The sequence below is a fragment of the Salvelinus sp. IW2-2015 genome, linkage group LG8 (assembly GCF_002910315.2).
Source record: "Salvelinus sp. IW2-2015 linkage group LG8, ASM291031v2, whole genome shotgun sequence".
Lineage (NCBI taxonomy): Eukaryota > Metazoa > Chordata > Actinopteri > Salmoniformes > Salmonidae > Salvelinus > Salvelinus sp. IW2-2015.
In genome coordinates, this window is record NC_036848.1 from 53,840,080 (window position 1) to 53,858,047 (window position 17,968).

At 41.7% G+C, this 17,968-nt stretch overlaps 1 protein-coding gene across 1 annotated transcript; it reads right to left on the reverse strand.

Moving 5' to 3' along the window:
- Positions 1-1,424: 1,424 nt before the first annotated feature.
- Positions 1,425-14,992, reverse strand: LOC111968163 (inward rectifier potassium channel 16-like). The gene is made up of 2 exons (XM_023993737.2): positions 14,899-14,992; positions 1,425-4,575 (listed from the first exon to the last, which is right to left on the reverse strand). The coding sequence occupies exon 2, from the start codon at positions 4,563-4,565 to the stop codon at positions 3,267-3,269; it is 1,299 nt and encodes a 432-aa protein (XP_023849505.1). The 5' UTR covers positions 4,566-4,575; positions 14,899-14,992; the 3' UTR covers positions 1,425-3,266.
- Between the last annotated feature and the right edge of the window lie 2,976 nt (positions 14,993-17,968).

Here is a 17,968-nt window from a genome sequence, read left to right on the forward strand (position 1 = left end):
CCGACATCAATTTGAAAACGGCACACGTAGCCTACATATCAATACATACACACAAACTATCCAGGTCCAATAGGGGAGAGGCGTTGTGTCCCACGAGGTGTTGCTTTATCTGTTTTTTTAAACCAGGTTTGCTGTTTATTTGAGCAATATGAGATGGAAGCAGAGCATCTTTTTATTATGGACAGACCTCTCCCCATCTCCCCAACCATTGAATCTATATGTTTTGACCATGACAGTTTACAATCTAAGGTAACACTAAGGATTTTAGTCTCCTCAACTTGTTCAACAGCCACACCATTCATTACCAGATTCAGCTGAAGTCTAGAACTTATGGAACGATTTGTACCAAATACAATGCTCTTAGTTTAAGAAATGTTCAGGACCCGTTTGTTACTGGCCACCCATTCCAAAACAGACTACAACTCTTCGTTAAGGATTTCAGTGACTTCGTTAGCTGTGGTTGCTGATGCGTATATGATTAAATCATCAACAAACACGGACACATATGCTTTTTTAATTGCCAGTGGCGGTTCACTGACAAATATAGAAAAGAGTAGAGGGCCTAGAGAGCTGCCGTGCGGTACAACACACTTTGCATGTTTGACATTAGAGAAGCTTCCATTAAAGGAAACCCTCTGAGTTCTATTAGATAGAAAGTGTTGAACCCACGATAAGGCAGAGGTTGGAAAGCCAGAACACATACGTTTTCTCAACAACAAGTTATAGTCTTGTAATATCAAAGGCTGCACTGAAATCTAATCTTCTTATTATCAATTTGTTTCAACCAATCATCAGTCATTTGTGTCAGTGCAGTACATGTCGAGTGCCCCTCTCTATAAGCAGGCTGAAAGTATCTTGTTCATTTGTTTACAAAGAAGTAGCATTGTATTTGGTCAAACACAATTTTTTCCCAACAGTTTGCTAAGAGCTGGCAGAACCATTAAAGGCCGCTTTACCACTCTTCGGTAGCGGAATGACTAGCGGAGTCTTTCCTCTAGGCTCAGATTAAATACATGACAGATAGGAGTGGCTATAGAGTCACCTACCATTCTCAGTAGCTTTCCGTCTAAGTTGTCAATGCCAGGAGGTTTGTCATCATTGATCAATAACAATAATCACCTCTCCCACACTAACTTTACGAAATTCAAACTTGAATTGCTTTCCTTTCATTACAATTTTTTTTATGCATGAGTACGATGGCCCACTGTTGGAGTACAACGTATTTGTCTTTCTGCCCATCATTTCATTTCCATCATTCTTTATATCATTGATCTTGGCTTCATAATACAGTTTCTTCTTCTTTTTGTTGAGTTTAGTCACATCATTTCTCAATTTTCAGTAAGTCAAATGTGCAGCCACTCCTTTTGCCCCATCTCTTTCAACCATACAGTTTTTCAGTTCCTCATCAATCCATGGAGTCATAACAGTTTCTTACCACGTGTATGTTTATCAAAAATTGGAAGAAGAAATGTCATATATGCATCAAGTCCAACATCTGGATGCTCCTTATTAATCACATCAGACCAACAAATAGTTTTTACATCATCCACATAAGTCACAGCAACATCTTTTGTATGATCTCTTATATACTATTTTAGGCCCAGCATTTGGAACATTGGTTTTCCTGGACAGAGCCACTATATTGTGCTCACTGCATTCAACGGGGTACGGACACAGCTTTAGAACAAAGTTATACAGTGTTAGTAAAAATGTGACCAATACATGTGGATGATCTTGTTCTTGTGGTGTTTTTAAACACCCTGGTAGGTTGGTTAATAACCTGAACCAGGTTACAGGCACTGCTTGCTGTGAGAAGCTTCCTCTTGAGCGGACAGCTTGATGAAAACCAGTCAATGTTTAGGAAAGACGAGACCGAAATAGCAGCACACAAAGTTGCAGAAACATTTAAAACATAAAACACAAAGCACTACAGTTAAAAAAAAATCTATTTACACATTGAACAGCAAGATGGTTTGGGAATGTGTGGTAAAACTAGCAGTCAAAACATTGACAGCCCCCTACTTCATTTTATATCATAGAGTTTAACGTAGCTTTAAATTCATTTTCCATTATAGAATTTAACCAAGCTTTAAACTCATTTAAAGGGACGAGCTCCTGTAATTTCAGGGCCTTTTGAAGCTTGTTCCAAGCGGAAGGAGCAGAGAACCGGAAAGCGTTTTCACCTAGCTCTGTACGGGCTTTTGGCACAATCAACAAAACACAGTCATGTGAGCGCAGGGCAATCGTTTTCATTTGTCTGCTGGACAATGTAGTTACACAAGTAAAATGGGAGCTGTCTCAATATGGCCTTATAAATAGAAACGTACCAATGACTTCATATGCGAAGAGCTAAGGAAGACCAGTCCACTCTCATGTAGAGGGTACAGTGATGAGTGAGGGCTTTGGAGTTAGTAACAAACTGCAGTGCTCCGTGGTACACAGTCCAGCATACGTAATGACATCACAGGGTACACAGTCCAGCATACGTAATGACATCACAGGGTACACAGTCCAGCATACGTAATGACATCACAGGGTACACAGTCCAGCATACGTAATGACATCACAGGGTACACAGTCCAGCATACGTAATGACATCACAGGGTACACAGTCCAGCATACGTAATGACATCACAGGGTACACAGTCCAGCATACGTAATGACATCACAGGGGCATACATGTACAGGATATCACCAGAATCAATTACAGGTAAGAAAGTAGTGGAAACAAGCCTCTTTCTTGCTTCTAATGAAAAACATGACTTAATACCAAAATAAAAACTTGAGCTTAAGCTTTTTCACAAGACCTATGATGTTTAAAGGTGAGACATTCATCTATCAAGAAACCCAAGTACAATACGTACAATGTGGGGTTTAAAGGTGAGACATTCATCTATCGAGAAACCAAAGTACAATACGTACAATGTGGGGTTTAAAGGTGAGACATTCATCTATCGAGAAACCAAAGTACAATACGTACAATGTGGGGTTTAAAGGTGAGACATTCATCTATCGAGAAACCAAAGTATGTCTTAGTTGCTAGTCTTTCTATTTGTTTGTCCTGCACATTGACTGTACGTGGAAGAGTCTGAGGTTTCATCTTAGATATCGTGAAAACAATCAACTTTGTCTTTTCAGCATTTGAAAGCAACTTCAGCGTACAGAGCCTGGACAATAGTAAAGGCAGACTGCAATGGCCATGTTTCTGAATGACCATTGGCCAGTTACAATGAAATTGTGTTGGTATTGCCATGTCAGCAGAACATCTACGTCAGAATGGAGTTCCTTGGAAGACACAAATGTCCTTGGTCCTCGCAAACTGCTGCGATAGTAGCAACCGTGGCTGCATGTACCTCAGGTTCTGTGGTGCCGTTTACCAGTTCCACAGTCACAATCGGGGGTTTGCAATTAATGCTTGGGCGATTGGGGTGTGGGGAGTGGAGCGGGGAGTGGAGCGGGGAGTGGCGCGGGGAGTGGCGCGGGGAGTGGCGCGGGGAGTGGCGCGGGGAACGCCGAAGCTTAATTTGATCGTACTCTTCTGCGCTGACCTCCGGAACCAGGACCTTAGCAGTGTGGTGGAACATGGAGTAGTCTACCTTGTAGTATTTCAGGTTTACATTCAGCATATCTTGGAACAGATGTCCCCAGTGAATCTCGTCGGGTGTGTAGGAGGTGCGAGTCTGGTGCAGGATGCCCGTTGAGTCGTCCGTGTAGGTGAAGGACACCACCAGCTCAAAGTCGTCTTTCCGAAGATCCTCCAGGCTCATGCGGTAGAGTGGAGTACCGGGCTCAATAATGTGGAAGATGGTGGTTGGTATGGCTAAAAGAATATCACTCTGTTTGATTTCCAGGTCCTTGTAGTTGATGTCCACCCTCCCAGTGGCGTGCATGGTGGGGCGGAAGATTTGAGCACGAGCCGTCCCCTCCACCATGTGGTGCTGGCGGAAGTCCCCGATCCTCCATGACAGGCACAAACGCCCATTTCGCAAGTTGATGACAGCGCAGTTGCTGAAGCCTACCGTCTGCGTCAGTTTCCGTGTCGATGCCATCTCTGCCACAGCGATACCGATGACAAATGTATCAATAAAACAGCTGATGACATCTTGCACGGTTACGACGATGATTGCCACCATGCAGTTCTCTGACATCCCTCTAAAACCATAACCGATTGTGGTCTGGGTCTCCAGTGAGAATAGGAAAGCCGCGGTGAAGTCCCTCACCTCGTACATACAAGGGGCGTTAGTAGGGTCCCTCATGTCGCCGTTAGCCAGGGCGATCACCCAGTAGAGGATGCCGAAGAAGAGCCAGGAGAGGGTGTAGGAGAGGGTGAAGATGAGGAACATAACTCTCCACCTTATCTCCACCAGCGTAGTAAAGATGTCGGTGACGTACATGAGCCACTCCTCAGGAACATGGCGGAACAGGACATTGCAATTGCCATCTTTGCGGACGTAGCGACGCTTCTTGTGCTGGTAGCCTATCTCGGACTTCACGGCGATCAGGGGAGTGGTGTAGGCGTCGACAGAGGGATCAGAGGGACTAATCTCTGTGTAGTCATTGTTCATCCTGTAAGATCTGGGAAGAAGAGAGGACAGGAAAATAATGTTTATTGGTTTTATTATCTGCTGTATAACACTGAACATGTCACTGTTATGAATTGTAGTCTTTAGATTAGGTGGACAACCCGTGATTTGGTTCTGTATTCCGAGATTATGAATTGAGAATTATGTACCAGAACACTGAAATCAAACATATTCACCATCATTCAGAATACATATATTTACTTGAATTTTGTGGCATTTGAAGGACACCAGTTTTGTAGCAGCACACTCCTCCAGATACAACCACATTGTTTATTGGTGGGTCATAGGAATTTTGAGTGAGTGGATTTGGGTTGGGTGTTTGTGTGTTAGGGAGGAGAATGCTTATAGGGAGAGGTTGTGCCATTCCATCATAATGATGGAATGTTTCGGCGATTGGAAACCACATGATGGTGAGTTGGGAGACTTTCCCTCTGAGGTTCACTGCTATTGAACTGTATTTAGACAGGGAACAGTTGAGTTGAGATGAGATTTGGTCTCTCTGTTTATTACCAAAAACGGTGTCTTGAGGGAGAGACAACATGCACAGACAGACATCAAAAAATACACACACACACACACACACATACACACACACACCAGTGAATTCATTACATTCCATCACATTTTCCACACTCTCTTATGATAAGGAATAACATACGAAAGTTTCAAAAATAATTGACACTTATATATTAATTGCACTTGAAGGCACTGCTTATTTTTCATGTTTTCCCTGACCTTGCCTTGTCTGTTTCCCCCACTTGGAAGAAGTGCTTTTCAGCTGGACTGAATGACTAGGAAATGGAAAATCCTGCATGTGTACACACAGTGGAAAATAATACCTCTTTAACTTTTTTTTTTTTTTTTTTTTTTTACAGTTTGATTTATGTTGACCAATGTTTTTATACATGCATTAGGATATGATATACAGCTTGACTGCCACTTTATCGCCCATATCTTTTTAAAACTTAGCCAAAAAGGCTCTTCAATGTGGTTCACCTAGCCACAACTAGCTTGCCCGTTTTCCACCGGCTTTTACTACGGTTATTGTCGGGCCGAGGAAGTAATTAGCAACAATGTCTGCCATGTATCAAACAGATTGGCACCCTATTCCATTTGGGACACAGCCAATCTCCGACCGCTCCTGTCTTGAATGTCCTCACCCAGATGCAACATCTTAACTAGATTGAGAAAAGAAAGCTAAGGACCTTCTTTTTTGACACAGAGAGAGAGAGAGAGAGAGAGAGAGAGAGAGAGAGAGAGAGAGAGAGAGAGAGAGAGAGAGAGAGAGAGAGAGAGAGAGAGAGAGAGAGAGAGAGAGAGAGAGAGAGAGAGAGAGAGAGAGAGAGAGAGAGCATTTTATTGCCTACTTTTTCCGCAACGGAGGTGTTTCTAATTTTATTAACGTGAGTGTTCTTTTGTCTTTCCTCCATATGTAGTCTTCTATACCATTTAGTTTGCTGCAAGGTGCACTTTGACCTCCTCTCAATCCTTTGATTTAAGATGTCAACCTGGGAATGTTTACTATCTATGATTCCCATTTGTTTCTCCCCTGGCTCCATGGACTGTATCAATACAGTTTATCATAATGAGGCAGTTGCCTAGAGATGTAGAAACCCATGGCAACAGACCCTATTGGCCCCATCCATCTTCTGTGGTGTTCTCAGCTACTTTGAAGGATCATGTGGCCTGGTTTTGCAGAGTTGTATTTTTACCCTACTGCAGTTTGTTTATAATGCCCTGCCACTCATAGGGCTTTACCCTACTGCAGTTTGTTTATAATGCCCTGCCACTCATAGGGCTTTACCCTACTGCAGTTTGTTTATAATGCCCTGCCTCTCATAGGGCTTTACCCTACTGCAGTTTGTTTATAATGCCCTGCCACTCATAGGGCTTTCCTGTAACTCGTATTTTCTGTCTTACCAAGGTCATCTAAGGAGAAACATGTAACACTTTACAACACCCACATTAACAACTGTGGTTTACACTTTGTGACACACTGATTGTTGGTATATTTGATTGCTATGTTTTGAGTCAGGTGTTAGTGGTTTCAATAGTGCTACTTTCAGAGTACTAATTCAATAGCAATTTGACTTTGCAGTGAATTTGGTCAAATAATTCTGTACTCATCTTAAACCGACAACACTAAATGATGGATGAGGTTTTTGAATGCTAAGGCAGCGGATGGCCCACCGTTTAAGTGACTTTTATCTGATGGAGTGAGTCCAAAGTGTTTGGGGGAAAGGCTGCGCCAGTAGAGGAAGTACCACAGGACTGAATTGGTCTAGGTTAGACTGAGGGGAAAAATCTATGTGGAAACTGGAACACTCTCACCGTGTGATCACGGGCAAAGAAAGGATCCATCACAGCCAAACCACTGAGAGCATCCTCCCTACTCACAAACACACACACGCACGCACGCACGCACACACGCACACACACACATATAAACACACAAACACACACACACACACACACACACACACACACACACCACACACACCACACCAGACACGAGCACAGCACACGCAACCACACAACACACCCACAACACCAAACCACACACACACACACACACACACACACACCACACACACACACACACACACACACTCACATCACACACATACATATAAACACACACACACACACACACACACACACACACACACACACATATAAACACACAAACACACACACACACACACACACCCCTGAAAGCATCTTCCCTTTCTCCGTCTGAGTGCAATCAATCCTCTCCTATCTTCTGTCCAAAACAAATGTGGTTTGACGCTATCTGACTGAGTTCACTAGACTCTCTGGTCTCAAACTCTGCTTCCTGTTGGCTAAAGATGTTGCCCCACGTTGCCAGAATATAGAACTCAGTGTATGAGATCACAGAAGAAAAGGTTCTACTAAGTTCCCATAGCCCCCTCTTTCTCCAAAAATGCAAATATATCTTGAAATGAAAACAGGAAATAAAAGATTATGCTTTTTACCTCTATAATGTTGTTTTTCAGAGAATAATATATTCTTGAATGTGATGGTCTGGGCACGGGTGACGTTGTGGATATTTGTGTGTGTCTGTATGCTGTCGTTTGTTTGTGGATGTTTTTGTATTGTAAAAAAATATATATATATACTGTATATATATTCTTGAATGGAAAGCCCTACTGTATATCTGTGAATCATCTCCACATTACCATAACTGCTTTCTTATGAAAGTAAATCCTCCTACTGTTAATCTGTTTATGTTATACAGTAGAATAACCCTCACTTTAATGATATTTCACTGGTCATAAAACTCTGGATTACAGCACTAACACAGTATGTATCATTGCTAATTTAGCCTAAAAGGAAGCATGTTTTAAGATGTTCAAACTGAACATAAACCACACAATCCTAATTGTGTTAATTAACACAACTGACTTCTTGATTTAAGACCTACTTTATGACGATAAGGCTCTCAATGCTTCCGACCACTGGTGTGCAGTGTAAACACAGTGCACCAAAACCAGAGGCTCTTAGCCCCTAGCGACGCTACGTGGTGACCAGTCCTAAGTATATCTCAACACATGACCCCCTTATACGTCCCAAATGGCATCTTATATAGTGCACTACTTTAGACCAGGGCCCTATTCCCTATACAGTGCACTACTTTAGACCAGGGGCCTATTCCCTATATAGTGCACTACTTTAGACCAGAGCACTATGGGTAATGCAGTATATAGTTAAAGGGTTGCCATTTGGAATTCAGACTCAGTCAAACTTAATTAAGACTCGCGCCTCCCAGGACAATATGGTCAGTGTTTCTCCAACAAGGAAAGTTTGTCAAGAAACTCACAACAGCCCCCTTCAAATATGTTAACAGGCTGACTCTCTGGTAATATTTTCTACAGGTACCGGCCTTAAACCCTTTAATGTTTAATGCGTTTAATAAGGATAATTCTATTTTGTTTCATGTGGACGTTAACAGGCTGACTCTCTGGTTATATTTTCTACAGGTACCGGCCTTAAACCCTTTAATGTTTAATGCGTTTAATAAGGATAATTCTATCTTGTCTCATGTGGATGTTTATTTCATAACAGCATCAAAGATCTGAGTGTTATGTTCCCTTCAAATGTTAATAGTTGTGTGCTTTTTTTGTTTTTACTCAGATTTCAATGACCAAGTAAAACAAAAATATTAATCCAAATCTATAGAACAGCTGTAGTGCTGTATTTGGAAAAACAGACGCTAGAATTGTAGGTATGAATCTTGCAACACGCTGGTGAAAAAACAAGCAATCAAACATGGGTAGCCTACTGTAAAAAATGTCTTCATTTCAGTTTAATTTAATCAAGTTACACTGTGGTCAGATTACGGTTCACACGTTCTCTTTGAGTTTTATCCAGTTTTCATTGTTCTCTATGCCGGCATAACAGGGTATTTCCACAGAGGCAGAGCAGGGTACCGTATAGAATGTCTGATATTTATCTAAAATAGTGTTAATTTGTTTTTCATTTGGCTTTTGATGTTAATTAGATGATATAGCTGTCAGACACCACGCACAGCAGGGTTAGTAAGACGGCAGTTTTACAAATTAGATCAAATCAGGCATTCATTTATTTGAATAATTGTCCATTTACGATAATGCATTTACAGCTGAAGCAACCCAGATGTCCTTGTGAACACAGGCACCTCTAGTTACTGTTGGCCACCAGTCTAGGGAGGGAGACACACACACGGACACACACACACGGACACACACCGTTTGCTTGCATGCAGTAATATTCCGTAAAGCTGGTGCCCTTCCATAATGTACGTTTGTGCTGAAAACCTTTGCACCCAATGGCAGCACAGTTCACCTGCAATATACTGTAGTCTCTGGCCTGTTGCTGGAGCCTACACCTTCAGTGTACAAAACAACACGTCAGACTCAACACGCGAATAAAGTGCACACAACCATAGCAAAGCAGGCCATGCCCTACAGTAAACTTCCCTCTAACACACGGATAAGGAGCGAGCAGGAACAGAGAATCATAGCATAAAGCTCTAGCCTGGTCTCGGATCTGTTTGTGCTTTCTTGCCAACTCCTTATCATTGTCACACCAATGGCAAGATCTGGGTTCCAGGCTAGTTGAGCTCCTGTTCCACACAGCTCCGTGTCACCTATTCAGAGACAACTGGACTAGAGGGATGAAATGAGGGAAAGTGTTTTGTCCAACCAAACAGGGTGTATTTCTTGTACCGCTCAGGGCCCCTTGCTTACAATTCTATTACATGTTCCCTTAAACAACTAGTAAATAACATTCTGCCACCCTGCTCAGGGTTCACTGGCATAGAACCGGTGTTGTTCACGCGGGTGGGCCCAGCCCCCTGTAATGCCCTGGGCCCTTCTGTCACCCCTTTTAACCGTCCGTTCCTCTGTGGACAAACATTCTAAAGCATTCTAAAGCATTCTATCGTTAGGGTAATGGTTTAGATTGTGTAACATTGCAGTTATTGTAGAGGCACTTGTTGAATCGGGTTATTTGACCCTTACTGAGTAGTGCTTTACTGCAATTGATTGTGAACAAGGCAACAAAGTGAAGTGAATTCTAACTAGATGATAATGTATGTATGTGAAATACAACTGTTACTTAACCGTTTGCATGTACGGTTAGGCAGTAAAGAGTTAAATAAACAGAATATATACTGTTTATATATATATTTTTTTAACATTAATAGTATGACATCAATATGGCCGGGATTCAATCCCATCATGCTTTGTCAGCTATGCACCTTTTAAAGGTAATTTTTCCGTGTTCATGGAGAAAACATTCACGGTAAAAGCTGCTTATATCGGCTCAATGGAAAATGTTCTTTAAATGTCAAAACCTCTAATGTGGAGTTACAACTGATCGGATTGAATGCTGTTCTTGATTACTTCAGGAAAGCAATCTTGATGAACTTTAATGAGTTTCTACCCAGAAACAGTTATTCTCATTGAATAGATCTCAATTTCAATTTGCATAATATGCGCATACACTTTTCAATTCACATTAGCAACGGGAATGTCACAAGCCGAGAGAAGGTTTGGTTGACGTTCTTGCTTTGCAGCTCAAAAGTACTGTAAATGTGTAACGGTCGTCCTGGGAAGAAGGAGAGGACCAAGGTGCAGCGTGGTAAGTGTTCATGTTATAATTTCATTAAAACTGAACACTAAACAAAATAACAACGAGGAAGAACGAGAAAACGAAACATTTCTGTAAGGTGAAGACACACAAAACAGAAAACAACTACCCACAACACACAGGTGGAAAAAGGGCTACCTAAGTATGGTTCCCAATCAGAGACAACGATAGACAGCTGCCTCTGATTGAGAACCACACCCGGCCAAACACACAGAAAATAAAACATAGAACACCAGACATAGAATGCCCACCCCAACTCACGCCCTGACCAAACCAAAATAGAGACATAAACAAGGAACTAAGGTTCAACACAAAATGTCACAGTACCCACCAGCCAGGAGGCATTGCAAACTATTCAACACGCTAGCTACACGCTAACGTTAAGCTAGCTACAAGCTAGCTACAAGCTAACGTTAAGCTAGCTACAAGCTAACGTTAAGCTAGCTACAAGCTAGCTACAAGCTAACGTTAAGCTAGCTACAAGCTAACGTTAAGCTAGCTACAAGCTAACTTTAAGCTAGCTACAAGCTAACGTTAAGCAATCAACTCTTCATGGATCTACTATATTACTCAACATTTCATGTGCAGACAATTAAAGGGTTTATTTTCTCATCTGTACACTCAATACATTTTAGCTTCCAGACAAAAGTGTTACACAGTGTTACTGCTAGCTAAAGCTAACATGTCTTCATCAAGTAACGTTAGCCTATCAAAGATGAATGGTTAACCCGTTAATAGCAATATGCAGATTAGATTAGATGAGTTTATTCGTCACATGCAGATGTAATTGCAGGGTACAGTGAAATTCTTAAACTCCGAGCTCCGTACAGTAGGCTTACCGTACAACATTACAAGAAACAATGCTTATTTCTGATCAATATTATGCAAATCATGTGGTTAAAGCAAATTGCGACTGAAAACGTGGGTATAATTCTCCGAGGTGTTGAGCTGTTTTATGTGGAAGCCCATTCCCACCATTCCAAAAATAAAATGTATATACCTTATATCAGGGCTAAACAACCCTCTTCCTCTTCAGTCCAACCCAATTCCTGGAGATCTACTGTCCTGTGGGTTTTCAGTCCAACCCTCTTCCTGGAGATCTACTGTCCTGTAGGTTTTCAGTCCAACCCTCTTCCTGGAGATCTACTGTCCTGTAGGTTTTCAGTCCACACCCTTTCCTGGAGAGCTACTGTCCTGTGGGTTTTGGACTAAAACCCACAAGACCGTAGATCTCCAGGAAGAGGGTTGGGTAGCCCTGTCGTAGATCATACATATACTGTTAGGCTATTGTTTCTTTATTTGTAGCATTGTGTGGCATTTCCATCTATCCACGTTGCGCCGAGAAACGCTGTGGCAAGCTGGTGTTTTTGCCCCAGACTTTTGATTTGTATTAATACAAAAAATTGACATAAAACTGTTGAAAAGAGAGACAAAGTATCGTGGTTTAGACTGATTCACCTCATGATTTTTGTTTTTTACAGGATTTTTCGGTTTTCATTCTCCCTAGGGCAGGAGTTCTTCCCCTGGTCCCATCATAGCCCACATATAGTTAAACCATGTTTTATAGCTGCTTTTAATACTATGTTTAACAACAAATATACCCGGTTAGGTAAGCCTACCAGATCAGAAAACATCTCTGGGTCCCAGGAAAACAATTCAACCACACCCACTCTGGGGCCTGTGGTGAATCTAAAAATCACACACAATGTGTACAAATAAAAAAAACATATATCTATTTGTATGATCTACTATCTCAAAAATGTTGACTTACGTAGTTTGACTTGGAGTTCAACGAGACAATTTGTTTTTACATTGCTTGCGGGGGGGGGGGGGGGGGAACTGTTGCGAGTGTCGTCCGCACCTCCCGAGGTAAGGCTTCGAGATGTGATAAGTTCGCAAGTTTTACACAACAGTTATGCTCTCGAGAATCGATATCTCTTCTCTCGAAAAATGTTCACTTTGCTATCGTAATGTGAAAACTGTATTATTCACAGCTTGTGCCATCTTTTGAAAGATCAATAGACAACACTTTTTTTTTTGAAACAGAGTCCTTTTTCTGCCTGACAGCGTCTAGGTGTCCATCGACTGATGCACTCTTCATTTCATATGTTCTCGCGACCACAAACAACATAGGAGCTCCTACCATACTCATAAAGCATCTCAAAGTAGAAGTGCTGATCTAAGATCCGAGTTGTCTTTTAGATTAAAATGAATACACAGAGGGAACTGATACTAGACCTAATCTGAGATGTTTATGTATAGGGCCAGTATGTTAGTATGGCTCAAGTGACAAACAATCAAATGGCAATTACTGTCAATCGCCCAGAGTCGCAGCAAGGATTTACTTCAGACAAAGTACTTTACTACACATTATGTGATAACTCCATTTAGTTCTGATATTTGAGACTAACTGTAGATTTTAGTGGCCCTCCGGTCTCCTTTTTCAGCTGAAACACACTGATCTACTTAACACAAAAAGGCACATCTCAATAGGGTAGTTCAGGTAAGTCATGACTAGCACAAGTGGGAGAGGGCCTTTCTTCTGCCTGTTCTCTGATGGCCTTCTATTGTTAACAGAGGGGGGGACTTGAATGAATAACCAATAGCAGAAACTATGAGATGATATCTTTGTTTGCAGTTGTCTAAAAAACAATATTTTGCTCAAAACAAAAAAAATGTTTACCCTTTAGTATGTGTACTTCACTGTATTTATACTTAGGATATCGGTTTTTCAACAGTAAAAGTAAAACCACTTCTGGAGGGCGTCTTTAACCTTTAAAACAACTGAAAGTTCACAGATATGGAAGATTCAGATCAGAGCTTTGATCAACAACCTATCAGTCTTGTCAACAACTCCCCTTTTTTTGTAAAAACAGTAATGCGTGGGACTGTAGGTCTGTAATTAGAAACGTTAGATCAGCCTCAGCTTTTCCATTGTTGTCGTTGTCAGCAGATCGTAGTTGTCAGTTTAAACTCTATCCTTACTGAGTTTTTGTGTCTCAACACTTTAAATGTAAAAACAAAACGTTGACAACAGCACTATTCTGTTTCTAGGTTTAGTTTCTTTGTGAAAAAGTATTAAAGCACAAATAGATGACCGTAAGACAAACTGTTGTTAAACCAAAAAAAAACGTATATAACTTACACTTTCAGTATATTTTCTGTTTTCTCAGTGGAAAGAAGTGATGTTAGAAGAATTGAAAAGGACCTTTAAATGTCAAGCCCTTATAACGCAAATCTACCACTGATCGGATTTAATCCTGGCCTTTATCACTTCAGGAAGGCATGCTTGATGACCTTCAATTGATTTATAACCAGAAACTCTTATTCTTTGCTTGAGCCATGCTTGACAGATCAATATTTATGAAACAGTGTATTTTCTGCTCTGTCAGCATTCTGTGCATCATCTCAGTGGAAAGAATTGACGCTCGATGGGAAGACACTTGCTGAATCAACGTTGTTTCCCAAGTAATTTCATTTAAATGACGTTGAACCAAAGTGGAATAGATGTTGATTTGACGTAAGTAAAGCTGAATGCTTTAAATATCCCCTGTGCAAGACCGCACGTTAGGTTTTCATGATGCAACTCCCAATACTTTGGCTTGAGTTGCCATTCGACTACAAAGGCATTTTCCGTGTAATAAATAGAATTTAGTAATTGCATGGCTCTCCATTAAACCTCTAGAGTCTAAGCCCTGTCTAAGCTGGGGGGAAGGGGGGTTCTAAACTAACATACAGTATGGAATTGTTTTAAGAGGGTCATAGCAAGGATTATTTAGCTATTTGAGTTCGAATATTAAGACCCATTCAAGTATCAAAAAAAAAATATATAAAAAAACTATTGGATGAAACATTGAATTTGGTATTACTGCTATTAGCCAATAGAAATGCATTGAAGAACGGGGTGAGCAGAACGGAGAACACCATCGTGTTCCGTGAGATTTCTCATCGTTCAATAATACTTCCTAGGCCAAATTGTTCGGACGCTACAGACGTTTTCATGAGAAGACCGATTTTTTTTTTATTGTGTTAGTTCAAGTTCCACGGGGCGAGGAAATAGTAGGCCCAAGAGTTAAATAATAAACAGTCGTATTTTAAAGCAAAATTGTGATGAACAAAAAAAAAGAGAAAAATAGATAAAAAGAGCATTGTTGTTTCATACCTGTTACAAAAGTAGTCTGGAGTCGGTCTACCTCTGTGTGAGGCTGCTTCCTGTGTGGAGGGAAGAACCAGAGACTGGTACAGGTGCAACAACAGCCGTGCCTACTAGAATGAAATCGGCCCACCTGTAGCTGTACAAAGTAAATATAAACACCTCCCCTTAGGTGTGTCCCTGTGTTTGTCTGGGTAGGCCGGTTTGTGTGCATTATCATAATGGTAACCTTAACAAACTCCATGGCTCAGAGCAAGTTGTTGTGTCTCTTTCCTTCTGGCCATCTTGCCCAGCATTTAGCCTTTCTGCAATGCATTGTTTCCAAGCTGTTCAGCGACTACTTTGTGTTGTATTGATGACTATTATTTCCCCATCTATACTGATCCTGATCTCTAGTTCTAGGCTACCTCTCATGGGAATCAGGAGAGTCCATTATTAACAAGGGTGAGAAACTCAACCGCCTCTTTCTCCGTCTGGACGTGAAACGAGTCCAAACATATTTGTTAAATAGTTGAACAACCCTCCTGACAATGGTTCAAAATTAGAGCTTTTCAACCTGTATTTGCTGTTACTTGACCACATAAAGAGTAGAGGAATCCCACTCTCCCTCATGTGCCCACTCTCTCTGTTTCTCTATGAATTGACCATGAAACCCATATTTCCAGTCTAACAATCCTCAGAGTGACATGACACATCAGACTCAAATGTCTCTTGCTTATCTCTCAATCGTTTCTCCAGAAATCTTTATTAATTGTCAGAAGCAAGAAAAAATTCAAATAGGCAGGTTTTCAGATATGAGAATCTATTGACTAACCTATCCCTCTAATGGTGTCGTAAAAAAGGTTTGTTTGACATACACACACAAAAATGAGGATTCCTTAAGGGTTCCTTAGGAAGGATGATGGCTGTATGTGGAATCATACTAACCAAAATAACCCTTTGAGTCCTTTAATGGTTCTTTTCAGTTAAAAAAAGGGTTCTTTCATCTCACTCAGGGTAATAACTCAAATGTAGGGGCGGAAGCTCATTAGCATATGTGGGGGCGTGGTTTGCACACAGATCTTTTTGGGCAACCCTGAGTGATTGTCTGTCCTTGGTTGCAACACTCACTACCCAGTTCCAAACTGCCTCTGGAAACAAGGTCAGCACAATAACTGTTCGTCAGGAGCTTCATGAAATGGGTTTCCATGGCAGAGCAGCCGCACAAAACCTAAGATCACCATGCACAATGCCAAACGTCGGCCGGAGTGGTGTAAAGCTTGCTGCCATTGGACTCTGGAGCAGTGGAAACGTGTTCTCTGAAATGATGAATCACGCTTCCCATCTGGCAGTCCGATGGACTACTCTGGATTTGGTGGATGCCAGGAGAACGCTACCTGTCCAAATGCATAGTGCCAACTGTAAAGTTTGGTAGAGAAGGAATAATGGTCTGGGCTGTTTTTCATGGTTCGTGCTAGGCTCCTTAATTCCAGTGAAGGGAAATTCTAACACCACAACATACAATGATATTCTAGACGATTCTGTGTTTCCAACTTTATGGCAATAGTTTGGGGAAGGCCCTTTCCTATTTTAACATGACACTGCCACCGTGCACAAAGTGAGGTCCGTACGGAAATGGTTTGTTCGAGAACGGTGTGGAAGAACTTGACTGGCCTGCACAGAGCCCTGATCTCAACCCCACCGAACATCTCTGGGATGAATTGGAACACCGACTGCGAGCCAGGCCTAATCGCCCAACATCAGTGCCTGACCTCACTATAATGCTCTTGTGGCTGAATGGAAGCAAGTCCCCCCCCAGCAATGTTCCAACATCTAGTGGAAAGCCCTCACAGAAGAGTGGAGGCTGTTATAGCAGCAAAGGGGGGACCAACTTCATATTAATGTCCATGATTTTGTAATGAGATGTTTGACGAGCAGATGTCCACATACTTTTGGCCATGTAGTGTTAAACCACTATCAATAAAGGTTCTAAAAAAGAAATAAAAAATGTAAAAAAGTATGAAAAAAATGTCTGCAAGCTCATTACTGTAAGTCGTTCTGGAAAAGAGAATCTACTAAACGGCCAAAATGTACATGTTAAATGTAAAAAGGCTTTAAAACATAGCAGAACCCTTTTTTGGTGTTATATAGAATATATATAAAAGGGATATTATATAAAAAGGTTCCGTATAGCACCAAAAAGGATTCTGCTATACTACCAAGCCAAACAACCCTCATTTGACTCTATATAAAACCGTTTCTTTTTAGTGTGTACAGTACAAACGCACACACACACACACACACCACACACACACACACACCACACACACACACACACACACACACACACACCACACACACACACACACACACACCACACACACACACACACACACACACACACACACACATTACACAGTACACAGTTCACAGTACACATTACACAATAGGACAAATATAAGCACCCACATGGCTTTATTATAACCCAGGTAGGGTTGTTGCTGTTGTGGGCCCACAGGGCAGGGAGATATGAGGCAATGGAATTGGGAGATCCCTTTTCGTCCTGACTTTTCCATCCTGGTGGTGTTGACGTTAATGACGTGTAAAGGTAGCTAGGGCTGAACAACACACATCCTGTACTGTAGTTAACAGGGATTATCTGCCTGTCGCCACAGATGAACACATCCAGGCTCAGGTCCTCCAAGGGGAGGGAGAGAGAGAGAATTAGAGGGAGCATACTTAAATTCACACAGGACATCAGATAAGACGGGAGAATTAGACCAGATATAACAGACTGACCCTAGCCCCCAGGCACATAGACTATTGCAGCATAAATACTGAAGGCTGAGACAGTGGAGGGGTCGGGGGACACTGTTGCCCCGTCTGACAATACAATACCCCCGGACAGGGCCATCCAGGGTAGTCTGTAACCCCACCCACGTTTCCAAAGCACAGGCCCCACACATCTAGAGGGATATCAACAGATCAACAACTTACTATCCTGAAACAAGGCTGAGTATAGCCCACGAGGATCTCCTCCACCGCAAGAGCCCGAAGGGGGCTCTTACACAACTAAAAGTCACAATGACACGCAACCAAA

Bases quoted from the DNA above. Each gene is read 5' to 3' on its own strand.
- LOC111968163 (XM_023993737.2), bottom strand. From the start codon at position 4,565: ATGAACAATGACTACACAGAGATTAGTCCCTCTGATCCCTCTGTCGAC.